The following is an 18,264-nucleotide window of genomic DNA, read 5'->3' on the forward strand; positions in this document are numbered from 1 at the left end:
AGCCCTCTCACGGCCCGAAGGGCCGTGAGAGCGGAGCTCTCCCTATAGGTAACACGTATATACATGTTTAAAAGGAAAATAATGAAAAATTAAACCATACCTATGGAACTTGAAAAGTTTGGTACCAATGGCGTCGATTCGAATATTAGCTCGTGGACATGTATTCCTCCATTTTGAATCTCGTCTACCCTATTTCACGTCGTTCTGAGATGTTACATAAAATCCGTAAAGGCATGTAAATCTTATTTTCTTAATCAAATATAGATTTCTAATCACTCCACGATTAACGCCATGTTTTTTGTTGTGGTTCAAACGCTATATTTGTAAATTTGCTAAATAACGACGCTGAATATGACGTCACAATGTACTGTTGACATCAATTGCGTTATATTTCCCGCGTTCAATATATAGGCGGATCAAATGTACAGGATGCTTTGATACAGCTCCGTCCGCGTGCTAACTTCGAGTTGTTTTTGTCCTGTTTTGGATATAGATACTAATGCCAAAACTTTTTTGCTTCGCCCTCAAACACGGTCACGCCGTAAAACATATTAGGAGATAATGGCTAGGGTGTAATGTATTAATATGCGAATTCATACCATAAAATGTAAGTGTTTGTATGTGGGTGCTTTGTATACTCTTTACCGGAAGTTCATATATACTGTCCCACACGAACGATAACTCCTACAAGCAAACGTTACGAAAACAGGCAATATGTAACAATTTATTTTGTTACATACCGTTGCAGCACGATTTGTTACAAAGCGTACGTAGCACGAATGGCAACGCTATGTAACCCCCCAACTCCTAGTCGAGGCCTCGTTACTCTGGCGGAAGTCCCCCCCCCCCCCCTCATTATAGCGTCGCCATTCCAATCGGAACTCCTCGTATGTCTCGTGCACTCGACATAGATCTATGTCGAGTGCGCGAAACATTCGAGGAGTTCCGATTGGTCGCCATTCGTGCTATGGTATATCGTTACATGTAACATACCCTCTCGTTGTTACATACCATGCCGTATCAAAGCACATGTATCCATACTACATTTTACTTTTAGACTCATTTCATCCACAGGGGCTAAGCCCGTTTTGAGCCCGAACTCTGTGATACCTTAAATAGGCCTATAATGGCTATATAGGCTTATTTATGGTGTCACAGAGTTCGGGCCCAAAACGGACTTAGCCCCAGTAATTAACCTCAACTCTGCAAAGTTGTCTGATTTCATTGTTCTACTCTATATATATCCGACGTAAGAGTTGATTTTTAAATAATCTTACCATTTCGCATCTACGTCTAAGCATTTCGCAAACAAACCGCCACATCGACTTATAACAGGAAGCAGAATGTGGTTCATTCTATGCTAAACCGTAACCTGTTAAATATTCCGAATTACTGGAGTACATTGGGTCCGAAAAATAGTCAGTTAAAAAGCGTGAAGTATGACAAGCAATTGTACTATTTATTCTAAAAAGAGATATCTCTTTAAATTTGAGAGATATCTTTTTAACTCTGTGACCGGTCAACAGGGGATGCTTACTCCTCCTAGGCACCTGATCCCACCTCTGGTGTGTCCAGGGGTCCGTGTTTGCCCAATTATCTATTTTGTATTGTTTATAGGAGTTATGAGATTGATCACTGTTCGTTATCTTCACTCTTTAGATTTGAGAGGTATTTTTTTAATTCTGAGATATATCTCTTTAAATTTGAGAGGTATCTTTTTAACTCTGAGAGATATCGCTTTAACTTTGAGAGATATCTCTTAAAGATGTTTGCACCTAAGATTTGGAGTAATGTCAATTTTTTGGGAAGTTTATATATATCTACGTTAAGGAGAATTAGGAGATTAAAAAGAAAAATTGGGGTCGCAATGCTTGTTATTTAATTTCTATTGGAACCAGGGGGGTATTTATATTTGGTCTTTCCTATCCCCCTTGTTTCCACAGAAATTACTTGTTATTGAGCTTCAGTGTTCTCGTAAATAGATACATAATCATGTCTTCTAACAATACAAATTAAACAAATGTTTAATACGAGTAATGGAAAATAATAATAATGACCTTTTTGCACTTTATATACGAAAAAATTCATATCAAATTTGAGGGTTTAAAAGGACATATTAGGAGTAATGTCAATTTCTAAAATTTCACATAATTTTCAATGTCTTGTCTTATGATTTAAAATGGAACTTTAAAATACGGGGGTTGAAGATCTTTTTTTTTTTTAATTATTGGCAAAAATACTGAATTTTTATACAAAATTTTGAGTAAATCAATTTAAACTTTTTCAAGTAAAGAATCCGTGTTCTGCTGTGAAAGTATATCAACGAATTTAATGAATTACAACATTTGAACTAGTTCCAAGTCTCAACTACTTGTATCATAAATTATAAAACTGAAAAACACGTTTAGGAGTATAAAAATAAAAGATATATCGGATGAAACAGAAACTGTAATATCATGCAGATTTAGAACTTTTTGATTTATCAAATTTTTCCGCCACAAAATATACTCCCTGCCAAACCCTTTCAAAATTTGAATTGACACAAAAAATTTCAACTGGATAGGGTTAAGTAATAGATGTGTAATATATATATATTATTACTACAGTAACTTGATCCGAAGAGTCGGATCATGTCGAGTTGACAGGCGCGGATCATCAGATCACACGAGACGCGAAGCGTCGAGTTTGATCTGATGATCCGCGCCTGTCAACGAGACGTGATCCAACTCTTCTGATCAAGTTACTGTAGTAATGATAAATTTATTATATACCCCCTTCTGCATTTTAAATCCACATTTCTAAGATAATAAATGTAATCCAAACTATCAAAAACACAGACATACTATGAAATTATGTTTTGTGTACGCAGTTTCGTTTGTGACGCGTTCAATATTTTCCACAAATAACATTGCGTTGAAGCATCGTTCTTTGATACTGTGGATTTCACAGCGTAAGATCCGGTTTTCCGGATCACCACACTGTGATTTTCTGATTCCGTATCAGTATCCTCTGAAACTGATGCCGTCACAATGCATCAACGCAACGTTATTTGTGGAAAATATTGATCGCGTCACAAAACAAAACTACGTACACAAAACATAATTTCATGGTATGTCTGTTTTTGATAATTTGGATTACATTTATCATCTTATAAATGTGGATTTAAAATGCAGTTCAGGGGGTATCACGTCTTGTTGACAGGCGCGGATCATCAGATCAAACTCGACGCTTCGCGTCTCGTGTGATCTGATAATCCGCGCCTGTCAACTCGACGTGATCCGACTCTTCGGATCAAGTTACTGTAGTAATAATATATATGTACCAATAGGATCAGTATTGAACCAGTAAATACTTAGTTGTGGCATCCTGTGCAGTTTTTGACCGATGTATCTTGACAATGCATATACTACTCCCATCTTCACAAGTCAAGGGTTATTGCGAGGTAACGAATCAATAACCCTTGACTTGTGAAGATGATACTACTCCGTGAAAATTGTTTTTCATTCTACAGCACAGTTTTTTTTATAGTAATTACGTCATCAACATACACCATTGTTTTAACGGTAGCGACAGTTTTCCATTCAATTATATAGAAAATAATAGTGATTGACTTTATTCATTGCATAATTCAATTTAAAATAGACAGAATTTGGTGCTGTTCATCTTGATAATATTAATGTCAAAGCGAAACAAAAATAATTTGAAAAATATTTATAAACAAAAATTATGGGGTATTCGAGTTCGTTTTTTAAAGAAAAAGATGTCAAAGTTTGATAAAAACCATCAAAGCAACAGTTTTTAACAAATAATGTTATCAATATTCGCGACGTCATTCAACAACGTTATTCATTTACTTTTTAAATTCCAGAGAGATATCTCTTTCAGTTGTCCTTATCTCATTTGAACTCGGAAAGAGAGATCTTTTCTGTTTTAAGAGATGTCTTTCTTTCAAAATCTTATAAAGGTGAATGAGGGTGTATGAATGTTAAAGTGAATGAGATATTTCTCTCTAAGTTAAAGAGATATCTCTTACTGTAAGGAGATATCTCTAAAGTTGAGAGATACCGCTTAACCTTCAGAAATATCTCTTTAAAGTAAGAGATATCTCTTTAAATTAGAGAGATAGTAAAACGGCTTGCCATAGTGATGATTTTACTGCATTTGATATACACAGAGCATATTTTTCTTTTTAAGATGTGTAGATGTGGGGATGGGGTTGCTTTCGATGACCCTCCCCCCTTCAGATCCGCCCTTCGTGTCAGTATTTGATAATAACGTCAGTATAGTTGGCAATATGACCCGCAAGTTAAATAGACAAACCAGATAATGTTTGTATGGATAATCAAATGGGAGGTGGGTGGGGATAGGATACAGTTTGGTATGTCATACGATTTCGTCTTTCTATTCTTTTTCACCATCCGGCATATGAGGAAATCAATATTGATTGTGGGTATTCGACTGAAATGGAAGTTTATGTTAGAAATTTCTTGCACACATCTCAACACAAATGTCAAGTTCAAAATTTCTTTTCTGGAGATAGCATTAACGTTCTAGGTAAAATTGTATCATGCCAATGACTATATAACGTTAACTTGGAATGAATTTTCAAATACGAAATTTAATAGTGGCTGAAAGTGTACAATCACTAGCGTTACACCAATGGGCGGATCTAACAGTCACATGACACACTAAAAGTCTTTTACAACTATGCCGTGTATTTAAAGAAGAAATTTCATTTTTGAAAATACACGAGGGCATGAAATGCAACATTTTACACAAACACATTTCATATAAAACGCTATATTTTTTAATGCGCTTCACGAAAAGCATGCTGGCATAAAGTGTCGCAGTTTAAATAATTCACCTTCCATTCATCAAAATTCATACGCACATTCAAGAGAGAATGACTATCAATACTGTTGGTAAAGCATTACACTGTCAATGACTTTTACAAGTTCGTAGGGCATTTCGAGGGGGACTTTATTTTCACAAATGTGTGATGAACTGTTTTAATTACATTTCGGTTGAGCATCACTGAAGAGACATTATTTGTCGAAATGCGCATCTGGTGCATCAAAATTGGTACCGTACAAGTTTTACATGATACTCCGAACATCTTGGATGCTGAAAAAACACAAAATCTTCTACTTTAAACCCGAACGTGTCATCTCAGGTGGTTGATCAAATTCGGTCTCAATATGTCCAACTGAGAGTCAATATTCAAGGTGTCCGAATCATCCTTAGAATAAAGTTCTCCCGATTGATATCAGGGGCGGATCCAGGAATCGTGGTTACGGGGAGCGCCACTTTATAAGGCAGGGGTTCTGTGGGCCGTCCAGCTCTTGGATTTTACAGATTTCATAGGGCTTGAAATATGTCTCCTATTCAAGTAATTTGTACTATTTTCTATCACCTTTGATAAGGTGAAATTAGTAAAATGACGCAAATTCTAAGGGTTTTTGGAAAAAATTAAGTCCTCCCAATAAAGTAATTAAAGAAATAAAAAGATTTTGTCATTTATTTCTCCGGAAGTGGAAGAAATTATTGCCTCTTTGATCGTTTAGTACATTTTTCTAAACAAGATCCCACGATTTACCGTAAATTGGAAAATATTAGGGGGGGGGGGGGTCGGCTGCGCGCCCCCCTTAAATCCGCCACTGGATATATAGTCCCTATCATGTTTACAAATTCCCACGTTCATCGTCGGGAACTGCTGCGGGTGTACTGGGAACTGCTGCGGGTGTACAGGAAACTGCGGGTGTACTAGAGAGGTGGGAAACAAGAACAAACGCCCATGGGCCACATCGCTCACCGGAGTCGCCTTTTGGCCCTGTCGTCAACACCAACGTATAACAAGATCTTGTCATAAAGAATCTATACAAAATATGAAAGCCCTGAGAATATGAAAATCAGTATAGTTTTATAAATTTACTGGGGACCATTAGCACATAGTTATTTCACTAAAATCTTTTGTCAGTGTATTTTTGCTATTATCTCCCTAAGGATGATTTGTGCCAAGTTTGGTTGAAATTGGCCAAGTGGTTCTGGAGAAGTCGAAAATGTGAAAGTTTACACAGACAGACGGACAACGGCTCACTTGAGCGAGCTAAAGTTTCGTTATTACCTCACAAAAGGCGATCTTTTTTTTTCAATGAAGGTAATGACAATCACGCAATGACCACGGGTCAAATATAACCTTGCAAAAATTATTTTTAATCTTACAGGGCGAAGAATTTGGGTTCAAGAGAAGACGATGGTTTTGAAATGTATTTTCATCTCAGTTAATTAATATTTAATTATTTAAGGTGATATATTCGCACCAAACATTATGATGGCTTAGGATTAAAATATTTGTAGGCATTGCAATACAAAAAAAAAAAATGTACGAAAGAAGTGAATTCTCGTGAAATTCTCTCTAAAGTGTCCAATACTCTCTATACGGGGAAATTCCCGCGAAACGCCAAAATGACTTGCTTTCGTGAATTTGATAAAAATACCAAAGGTGTTTGTTCAGTTCACAATAGGGTAAGTTCTACTCAAAGTTTTAAAAAAAAAATCCATGTGTCATAAACTTTAAATTACCACTTGGAGTCACGAAATAAAGCACGGATTAAAGCACGTGGTGTTGTTTACAGTGTCTGCGCAGGCTCACGGGCAGTCTAGCATGAAACTCTCAATAGGTTACCCGTTTCACGTTTCACAACTGGTATACACCTGTACATAAATATAGGAAGAGGATGATGTGACGTTTTTGCGAAATTTTGCGTTTCCAGCATTAAGGAAAGTCAAGGCTGAAATCTCGTTAGATGACAAGATACTGTTTTGAAGTTTAAGCACTCCTGGGCCAGCTTCTGTATCCAAACGTCGTATGATCGGACACCGTTTACTCAATTTACTGGGCATCAAAAAGGTAGTGTATTTTAAGTGTATTGTATATTCCTTTGCATGCATAAATCGCTTGTTAGTTTCTACATTTTGTTTCATAATAGAGTAGATTAGATTGTCCTTTAATTCAACACCGGTTGAAAGAGATTTCTAGATTCTGAAATATTAATTTCCATTAGATTAATGGACATTGTGGATGGACAAGACTTATAATGTCCATGAAATTAAAACCTGGCACAAAACTGCTTCAGGGGTCGAATAAATGGCATTACCTTTGTGAACATTTTGCTGTTTTCTCCTTAACACCAAAATGAATTGTCATGTAAAATTTTTATAAAATCATGAATACGTATAGCTGATTTTGTACAGTACCTTTTTCCCATTGGTGAAAGATAAAGCGGGTGTGTAGTGTATTAGAACACCTGACTGAGAGTCCTAGAGTGTCCAAGTGTGATCCAGTCTAATTCCTCACTTCCTGGTTCCAAGTCTGTTGGGTGGGCCGTTGACCTACCTCCCCAGTTCGAGGTGGCCCGTTGATCTACCTGTCCAGTCCAAGGTGGTCCATTGACCTACCTGCATAGGCGTAGCTTGGGTTCGAATATTACCGAGGCAGGGGGTCTGGGGGGCTGTTCCCCCCAGAAGCTATCGACATTTTAACAACGTAAAAGGTGGGTTTTTTTTACCGAGGCAGCTGTCTCGGTTGCCTCAATGGAAGCTACGCCCCTGCCTACCTGTCCAGTCCGAGGTGGTCTGTTGACCTACCTGTCCAGTCCGAGGTGTTCCATTGACCTACCTGTCCAGTCCGAGGTGGTCTGATGACCTACCTGTCCAGTTCGAAGTGGCGCATTGACCTACCTGTCCAATTTGAGGTATCGGAACACGGCACCTGGAATGTTTACTAAGGTGTGATGACACTGGATAAAGGGAATGTGATGTGATGGACAACTGATATATTAGAGCACCTGGGGGAGATTCGGGTGGGATGGGGGGGGGGGGTGGTGGCCGGCCCTGGATTCGGAGGCAGGGAGGGGGATGGCCGGCCCTGGATTCAGAAGCAGGGAGGGGGATGGCCGGCGCCCGGGATTCAGAGGCCGGCTCAGGATTTGGAAGCGGGGAGGGGACAGGAGTTGAATCATGGTCTGGCCAGTAATGCTGTCTACCTTCTTAGCAGTAGTTTTAAAATATTTGTTTATTTTTTTCCCCTTGAGGCCAAAAATTTGGACTGATATTACTCTATCTGTACAAATTTACCACTCAAGAAACATTTGATGAAATACTGATTTCCATCAGATTAATGAACATTGTGGATGGACAAGACTTATAATGTCCATGAAATTAAAACCTGGCACAAATCTGCTCCATTTCACACTGACTTGCAGTATATTATGAATTGTGCAATATTTCTTTTTCACTTTCATTCTGATTTCCATTTTATATAGTACAGTGAATTTCTGTGGCTAGATATCCTAATTTATTGAAAGCTTTCGTAAACATGCTATCTCTTGAGATTTTTACTACAAGTGCATACTAAGACCAATAGTAAAAGAAATTTCAGTTTTGCTGCAGCAAGTTTATGGAACAGGTTTCCTCTGCATATCTGACACTATAAATCAATCTAGTGTTTTAAAAATCATTTGAAAACACACTTTTACAGACTAGCTTACCTGTAATTTTTAATATCATTTTTTGTACTTTCATTTTGATGGAGATGATATGAAGTGCTGTCATATATTTTATGAACATTGTTATATAACTAAATTGGTTATTTTGAATAGCACATTTAAATCTGATTTTTAAGTGCATCTATATTTACCTTATTCCTTTAAAGCTCTTTATTTGCTAATTTTGTTTTTAAATAATATAATGGTCTCTCACTTCTTGCAGTATTACCCATATCGAACACACATTTGGAAAACTATGCCACTTGTAAATCAATGATCTGAATATATTCTGATTATTCAGTTACTATCATAGTCCCCCCCCCCCCCCCCCCCCCCCCATCTCTATCAGCGTTTTCCCATGCATGTCCACTCAGAGTTCTATTACTGCACACTGTTCCGTTCCGATGCTCTTTCGGGCCTTTTTAGAGTCTTGCGGTGTTCTCTTGAAGCCTCCTTTATTCCTCATATAACCAATACTGACCACATCAGAAAATGACTTCAGTTGTTTTTGTTGCATCAAAATGAATTTTATCTAGTTTTGACTTGTTTAATGAAAGTATAACCATCTAAATTACAAAGTTTGAAACTTAAAACTTTTTCATCCTGGGCTTACACGCCCTCCGCGACCACCTCCTAAGACTGCAATTTTTTCATTTACTGCTGACCCTCATGATCGGAAAAAATGGAGATCTGAGGTGAGATCTGCCATGCGTGCAGCTTAGGCCAGCTATCTGGAAGGGGGAAAATACCATTTGTCCACGAACTTCGATGACAGTCCTTGTACATGTGTTTAGCAGGATGATTCAGCGAATTCCACACTCTCACTAAATGTGACGTTTTACCTTTGGTACGTGTTTAATAGGATTATTCAGCGAATTCCACACTCTCATTAAATGTGACGTTTTACGTTTGGTACGTGTTTTTAACAGGATTATTCAGTGAATTCCACACTCTCATTAAATATGACGTTTTACCTTTCGTACATGTGTTTAACAGGATTATTCAGCGAATTCCACACTCTCACTAAATGTGACGTTTTACCTTTCGTACATGTGTTTAACAGGATTATTCAGCAAATTTCACACTCTCACTAAATGTTTACCAGCTAGGGGATATAGATCTTGGGTTATGAGTCATTTTCAGTCTCAATTTCATTGTTTTTACACTGTTTATTCTGATACACCTTGTCTCCCGGTAAATGTTGAATTAGAAAGGTTTCACTTTATATGACTTGTGCATTTCACATAGTTGTATATGATTTGAATTGACGAATTGGGATCTTCATGGCCATTGTCGTGCATTGTGACACAAGATCATATTATACAAAATATCATTGAGTTATTGCACACGAGGAGGTGGAGCCCGTCCCGAGTGTGCAATGACAAAACAATATTTTGTAAACATCATCGAGCTATCAATCATGTAACTAATTTATCCCGTGTCATTGACCCCTTCCCATATTTGGTATGTTTTGCATCCGCTAATAAAAAGATTCAATTTGCAACACATAAGATTTACTCATGGAAATCGTGATTTTATCTATTAATTTATTTTATCTTTTGAAGAATTCTGCAAATTTTATCTTGATTAAATGTCGAATTTTGTCTCATTTGCATGGCCTCTCCTGCCTCCTTTGTGACACGGTGGGATATTAGTAGTTGGATATCTCATATGTGATATTATGAATATCACCACACTTTTGATAATACAAATGTATGTGATATGCACCTTCCTAAAGATCAAAGGAAAAATGGCTGGTCATGGGATAAGAAACCATTATTGGTTTGCTGAACAGAGTTGTTTAGCTTTTCGAGTATTTCTCTTTGAGATGTTGAAACTGCTCTATATTTTCTGTTTATAGTCATTGTTATTTTCTACCTATGTTGTGTGGAATACAATCACCACTGATTTCTGTTGATTTATGATAGCAGTCTGGAGAATGGATCAGTCGATTTTGGAGTCCCTCTCTATGCCGCAGCGGCAGAAAGTCACCAGACAGTTACGTAAAGAACAGGTGAAGAAATACCTTGAATTCGTTAAACTGGAGAGAGAGAAACATGGCAGTCTGAAGAGGGAACGCAGAGAAAATAAGAAGAAGACGAAGGTCGAATTTGGAGAGACCCTGCTACTGCAGGATGCGGTGGAGAACTTTGATGATAGAGAAGGTGAGCGTTTTTACTCCCTCACAGCAAAGTTAGGCAGAATAGGCAGGTGGTAATGCATGTGAAATGATATCCTGTCCATTTTATATGTGTGAACGTGTGTAACATTGCTCCACCTGTTTGTAAGGGGCTACTCTGATTTTCAGTACTTTTTTTGATATTACAGTACAACTCGCTTATAGTGAAGTGCTGGGGATGAAACAATTTTGATTTTTTAAAAATGTAATTCATTATATCCAACGAGTACATGAGTTTAAAAGTTACAGGGAATGAAAATCACTTTGTTTAAATTAAGCATGAATTCATTTTTAAGCATGTTCGCTGTAACCATGATTTACTGTAGACAGCAAAACATGGTTATGGTGAACCTCTAGGGCCAGCGAAAAACAGTTCGTTATAACCAAACTTTGTTATATCCAATAAAATTTTCATTATTTTCCTGTCATAAGAGAAAGAATATCACTTCGCAGTAAGCATGAATTCATTATAAGGATGTTCGTTATGAACTTGTTTTACTTTAATTTGGTTGTTAAGCTGTTCAAGTAATTATGTGTCAAATCAAAGAAAGTTTTGCTCCTACTTTCTGTTGATGAGGTCTTGAATGAATATACTAGCTTACTATCCACATGTGGTAGCTTGTGAAGTTTCTAGTATACCGGTCTCCAATAGCACGCGACTGTGCATGAGCAGTTATTCCCCTTTCCATTGCTAAAGGGACTATAAACACGCCACCATTTGCATTTTACCCTCGGATGCTGAAACGTGAAACTCGCCAATGTTTCAAGTAATAAAATGGATTAGAAAGCTCAGTCAAGCTGATCATGTGAGTCTATGACATACATTTTAAAAAAAAATTAAGTGAAGATGTTGGGGGCAGCCCCCAATTCGAAAGTGTCTTTGGGCTAAAATGTTGATTAAAACGGTGTTTGAAGGTGTTTTTTTCCCCAGTGTCGAATCGACTAAAATATTTTATGTAAAATACAAAGAATCACTATCCTTTTTCAATCCCAGATGAAATTCAGTTTCCTTACATCAACATAAGTGACGAATTATGTTAGATAACACACACGTGACTATTTCCTAAACAATGGATTTTATCTATTTTGGAACATAAACTGTTTTTGCATTCTGTTTTCATTTTGAATTTAAAAAAATGTTTACAAATCAGGTTTTTAAAATTTAGTTTACACAAGGAATTCAATTTTTTGCTTATTTTTGCGATTTCTTGCCGTTTTAACGATTTTATCGATCGCTCACGTGATTGTATGTATATACTAAACCACCTTCAGCAGCACTTATTTTAGCACCATATTTTGGGGACCGGTATACTAGAAGTGTTCTGGTAGCTTATATAGATCTATGCTTGTTGATGTTTTGTTCAGTGCATAAGTTTTCACATGAGTTTGAACTGATTATGAATTCTGTCATACAGTGTATAAGTTTTCACATGAGTTTGAACTGATTATGAATTCTGTCATACAGTGTATAAGTTTTCACATGAGTGTGAACTGATTATGAATTCCATCTTACAGTGCATAAGTTTTCACATGAGTTTGAACTGATTATGAATTCCATCTTACAGTGTATAAGTTTTCACATGAGTGTTACAGGGCTTTCAAAAGTAGCCGGTAGCCGGCGGATTTCCGCCACCTATAGTAACATTAGGTGCCGCCTACTTTAGTGACAAAAATGTATGTCCAATGAAAAAAACTTTTAAACATTTTCTGTGTTGTGTGCAAATGCTGCATTAATAAATTTTTCTCCATTTTCTTCATTTTTCTCAAATCTTAACGAAGAATAAAGTGTAAACCATATTTGGTGACATTTTTTTTTTCACCTTTCGAATTTTCTCAACCTCTATTTCTTTTTCAGGACTGACGTTTGATTTCGGGGACTCCGCGTTTGTTTTGTTTTTTTACCCGTAGTAACTGACAATATTATCATTCACATCACTTTGCAAAAATGTTGTTAACTTTCCTTGATTAGACATTTTTTAAAGTAAAAAAAATATCACTAGAATCGGATTATATGCGAGGAAATTCTAGTTCCCAGTTTTGTTTACCCGCCGTAAATTATTGCCATATATATCATTTTGTTTCATTGGTTAATGCAGTGCGAGTTGACCAATGAAATATCATAATTCTTAATTTGGAATATCTCGGGTGTGTAGTACGTTCTGGAGCATAGATTTTGTACGAATTACAGGAGGGAAAATGAAAACATTTTCATATAATTTCAAGTTTTATGCGTCCGCTGGGATGCACAGTTATTGAAATAATGCGTCCTGAGCAAATTCAATGCGTAATTTACGCAGGATGCACGCCAAAATGAATCACTGCCAGAGTGCAGGATTTTGCGTCATTTACCCCAGAGCTTCTGGGGGCCTTGAGCGGCTCCCAGACCCCCGGCCGTAAGGGCGCCGAGCATAGCTCGGCGTGCGATTTGGCTGTGCCGTTCGCATTGGATCGCCTTCTACTTTTTCATTTCAGCCTCCTACTTTTAAATTTGTTGAAAGCCCTGGTGTTAACTGATTATGAATTCTGTCATACAGTGTATAAGTTTTCACATGAGTGTGAACTGATTATGAATTCTGTCATAGTGTATAAGTTTTCACATGAGTGTGAACTGATTATGAATTCTGCCTTACAGTGTATAAGTTTTCACATGAGTGTGAACTGATTATGAATTCTGTCATACAGTGTATAAGTTTTCACATGAGTTTGAGCTGATTATGAATTCTGCCTTACAGTGTATAAGTTTTCACATGAGTGTGAACTGATTATGAATTCTGTCATACAGTGTATAAGTTTTCACATGAGTGTGAACTGATTATGAATTACTTCTGTCTTGCAGTGGCTCGGCTGCTACGTAGAGGAGCCAACAAAAATTTCAGGACTGGTAATGACACATCCCTGTTACACAAAGTAGGTCAAACTTTATTAAGTAGGTCAAACTTTTATTAAGTAGGTCAAACTTTTATTAAGTAGGTCAAACTTTATTTCCTTCTGATAAATCATATTTGGGTTGTATACTTATTTTTATTTGGAGACATTTCATACATTTAGGACTGAAATAATATATACCTGTGTAAGGATTACTGATATTTCTAACCAAACAGGAAGTAGGAACTTCAAGGGCCCGCAATCATGTAAGGATGAAAAGTAGCCCTATGTGTTCATAAAAAGTGACTATTGTTACATTGTAACCAAAATGTGAAAGAACTTTGTAAAAGGCTATATCGGATAAGTGTACATGACATGCTATCTGATATGTTGTAAGGCTTAAAGAAATAAAGAACAAACTAGAACACCTTCTACACTTCCTGCTTATCATTAAAGGTCTAAGACCCATACATGTCTAAACGAAACATTCACTTTTTTAAGTTGTATTAATTTACATCACAGTGGTTGCTTGAACTGATCTTGTTATGCAAGAATGATGAAAGATTCTTGAAATACCGTGTGTGGGCAGTGAATTAAATATCATATCATTCCACAATATAGTGCCAAAATTCATCAAATTACCATTCCTAAAATCTTTTGCTATCATTCTGATATTCACATGGTGCAAATTTTAGATTTTAAAACTTTTAAATGTTTCCTTAAATTTTTTGACAATTTTAATGAATGACTTTATTTTTGGCTTTTGAATTTAAACACTGACTATTATTGATGGAAAAGTGTGAATATAGTATAACCCTGATTTTCCCCTGAAGAGCTGTGGGCCAAAAATGCTGCTTTAGAGTCCCTGCTTCTTTTTGAAGAAAAATTAGTTTGAGAAGAAATCCCATTTGTAAAAATTAAATTCATATACATATTTGTCTCGTGGGATCCAGGTTAGAATAGGTCCTCATTACCCCTTTATTTGTCATAAGAGGTGACTAAATGGGGCAGTCCTTTGGATGAGACCGCAAAAACCGTGAGGCCCTGTGTCACAGCAGGTGTGGCACAATAAAGATCTCTCCCTGCTCAAAGGCCGTAAACACCGAGTGTATAGGCCTAAATTTTGCAGCCCTTCATCAGCAATGGTGACGTTTCCATATGAGTGAAAAATTCTTGGAAGGGACGTTAAACAATATACAACCAACCAATCATTTGCATATTTGTAATGTACATACATATACCTTGGTGTAGTAAACAGACTGTGGACATTTTTCTAGTGCGTTGAAGAGGAGAACTTTTCTACTGCTGAGATGTTGATCCGGGAGGGCGTCGACGTCAATGCAATGGACATAGATGGCTGGACACCGTTGCACATGGCCTGTCACTGCCAGGCAGTCGAAATGGTTCAGCTGCTTCTCAATGTAAGTACAGTAGATGTTGAAAAAATACAAATCATAATGTCATTTTCTAATCTTTGAAAATTCTGCCTTGCTTTTTATATTCAGTAAATGATATTCGCAAATATTTTATTTTGAAACATGTAAAGTCACAAGTTTAGGTTTCAGAGATGGATTTTTTTTTTAAAATTGCGATATACAGCATGAAATGTTGTGATTTGTAATTGCTTTAGAATGGTGCAGACATAACTAAACTTGACATGGATGGATTTTTCCCTATGGACCATGCACCTGAGGATTCTGACACTCGAGAGCTGATGCTCAAACACATGCAGGGGCTAGGTAAACTGTAGAACTGTAAAAATAGTAAATGAAATATACCATTCACAAGAGTCAGATGGTTTAGTAGGCAGTTGATCGTCTACAGTAGAGTATCAATATTATCATGTGTCAGGAAGTTTTGAGATGCTTTTGTGCCAGATAAAAATTTTTACCAAAAATTGAAGGTGCCAGAGTTAAGTTTTCTAGTGGTATAGATTTCTAGGGCCAGAGTTAAGTCTTCTAGTGGTATAGATTTCTAGTGGTATAGAGTTAATTCTTCTAGTGGTATAGATTTCTAGTGCCAGAGTTAAGTCTTCTAGTGGTATAGATTTCTAGTGGTATAGAGTTAAGTCTTCTAGTGGTATAGATTTTTAGTGCCAGAGTGAAGTCTTTTAGTGGTATAGATTTCTAGTGCCAGAGTGAAGTCTTCTAGTGGTATAGATTTCTAGTGCCAGAGTTAAGTCTTCTAGTGGTATAGATTTCTAGTGCCAGAGTTAAGTCTTCTAGTGGTATAGATTTTGAGTGCCAGAGTTAAGTCTTCTAGTGGTATAGATTTCTAGTGGTATAGAGTTAAGTCTTCTAGTGGTATAGATTTCTAGTGCCAGAGTTAATTCTTCTAGTGGTATAGATTTCTAGTGCTAGAGTTAATTCTTCTAGTGGTATAAATTTCTAGTGCCAGAATTAATTCTTCTAGTGGTATAAATTTCTAGTGGTATAGAGTTAATTCTTCTAGTGGTATAAATTTCTAGTGATATAGAGTTAAGTCTTCTAGTGGTATAGATTTCCAATACAGGATACAAGGACCAGTGCTTTGAATTCTGGCACTATCACTGGATGTTCTTGTCCATACACAAGTTTTGTTGTGTATATTAACATTGACAGAAATTCTTTGAATATTTAATGTTAGTAGGGTTAAGTTGAATGTGTCTCTGTAGATTGTTATCTGTGAGAGGAATGTGATTCTGTGGTGAACATCTGTGGTTGTGGTCTTTTTGTATAGGAGTCAATGAGAAACATCTGGAGGGGATTCGACTGAAGATACCACGGGAAATGTTCAACAATGTCAAGGACCACCTGTCCCAGGGCGGAAGTCCCAACAAAGGAAATGAGGATGGGGTAACCCTGGTAAGCTGGGGGGTGGGGGTGTCTCAAAACTAAAATGAGCAGGATTTCTGTATCCACATTGCTTGTTTAAAGATCTAGCAATATAATGTTGTCTGTTACCAGTGGTCTATCTTATAAGAAGTCTTGTTTGAGCTTTGTTTGGTCGATTAAGAACACCCACTTTAACAGAGACATGTTGACATTGACTGTGATCACCAATCAAAACCTCAGCCATAAACCACATTTTAAATAATTGAAAAATTGCATTCAAATTTTGACTTCAATGCTGACTATTAGGATCTTGCATTAAAGATGTGTTGGCTTTATAGAAACCTGTAACCATTTCGTCTGTCTGACTGTCTGTCCATCAACATTTTAATGCTGATGCTATATATCCTTCATCGTCAGAAACCCACGGTTGATTACACTTCACAGTTGATTACACTTCACAGTTGATTACACTTCACGGTTGATTGCACTTCGTTCCTCTCTCCACCCGTGGGTCCATTCATTCTTACTCGCTCGTTTTCATGAATAAATATTTAAAAACATCGTCCAATCAAAGTAATTGTTATAGTAACAGAACTCTTCTGTTTTTAAAGGTAACATGAACTTAACTTTGCTATCACAACCATTGTATACTGAATTGGGCTGAAAGCGTGTTGTTGATTGGACAAATTCGCTCCGGGTGTACTATGAGCACCCAATCAAATTGTGTCATTAATTATTCATGAGAATGAGCAAGTAGGAATGAATGGACCCATGGATGATGGAAAGAGGAACGAAGCGTAATCAACCGTGGATTTCCAGTGAATTATATCCTTCAGATTCTATACCGTGTTGGGGCTCAATTTTCATAGATTTTGTGGGTACTGCTGTTTCATTAATATCAAACCACAATGAAATACACAATTTATATGTTTCCATATCCCCAACGAAACTGTAAAATCACAAAAACTGGCAGCCACAAATTTAAACTATCCCATGGTATATAGTACAGTGAACAATGCATGCTTAGAGAGGAAGTGGAGATAGGTCAGTGAAATGGATTTAGTCACGCCTAACTGGGTAACATAAATGGATTTACATAGGATAAATAAAAAACTGCAACAGAATGCGATTCGGTGGTTATTTATTGATGGAAATTGTCCCCTCCACTGCTCGAGACTTTCACGATCGGTGTATAATGTACATGATAACACAGAAAACCACCACACAATTATCCGCAAAGTAATGGTCAATTAACAGATGTCCACTGATTAAGTAACAGATAAGTGTCAGTTTAAATGAAGGTGTAAAACCTGAGAAACTGACAAAATGATCTTTGAACGGTAGACAAACAAGAGCTCCTCTGATTTACCTTTGTCAAGTCCAATAGTTGTCTGGGCATGACTCATTTCTAATGGACATCAATGGAAACAAACTGGATAAGTACGAGAAATGAGCACACGGGTTACAAGCAAAATGCATGCAAATGCGAAACAGACAAGAAATGCATAGTAACAAAGACATTCGTCAGTGTTAACCAGTGAGATGTGACTGATGTTGAAGACACCTATCGGTTTTGAGGTCAAAGTTCAGGATCTTGATGAGAGAGCAACTTTTGGCTTGTGTATAATGCAGCAAACAGAAACATGCTTCATATTTAAATGGGTGGTGTACAGAGAAAAAATGTGTAGACTTTGAGGTCAAAGATCAAGGTCATATTTTATATTCAGTCTGTAAGTGGAAGTTGATCAGAAAAGACAACTATAGATTTTGAAGCGAATAGGTCAATGGTCAAGTTCACTACAAAAGACATGGACTTACACAGGGATACTGTGTCAGTTTTCTAGTTAATTTTATTCATTTT

The 18,264-nt window shown here is 36.9% G+C and overlaps 1 protein-coding gene across 8 annotated transcripts in view; it reads left to right on the forward strand.

Moving 5' to 3' along the window:
- The first annotated feature begins 6,632 nt into the window (after positions 1–6,632).
- LOC125660033 (unconventional myosin-XVI-like) overlaps positions 6,633–18,264 on the forward strand; it is a 95,707-nt gene continuing 84,075 nt past the window's right edge. For 7 of the 8 annotated variants that reach the window (XM_056149752.1, XM_056149755.1, XM_056149758.1 and 4 more), the window contains exons 1-6: positions 6,640–6,910; positions 10,475–10,711; positions 13,562–13,632; positions 14,868–15,011; positions 15,221–15,329; positions 16,309–16,433. In XM_056149752.1, coding sequence (XP_056005727.1) covers positions 10,486–10,711; positions 13,562–13,632; positions 14,868–15,011; positions 15,221–15,329; positions 16,309–16,433 — 675 coding nt within the window. In that variant the 5' untranslated portion in view covers positions 6,640–6,910; positions 10,475–10,485. Of the gene's footprint in view, positions 6,911–10,474; positions 10,712–13,561; positions 13,633–14,867; positions 15,012–15,220; positions 15,330–16,308; positions 16,434–18,264 lie in introns of all 8 variants that reach the window. The other variant, XM_056149753.1, reaches the window with a different exon arrangement.

Source organism: Ostrea edulis, chromosome 9, assembly GCF_947568905.1.
Source record: "Ostrea edulis chromosome 9, xbOstEdul1.1, whole genome shotgun sequence".
In the NCBI taxonomy this organism is placed as follows: domain Eukaryota; kingdom Metazoa; phylum Mollusca; class Bivalvia; order Ostreida; family Ostreidae; genus Ostrea; species Ostrea edulis.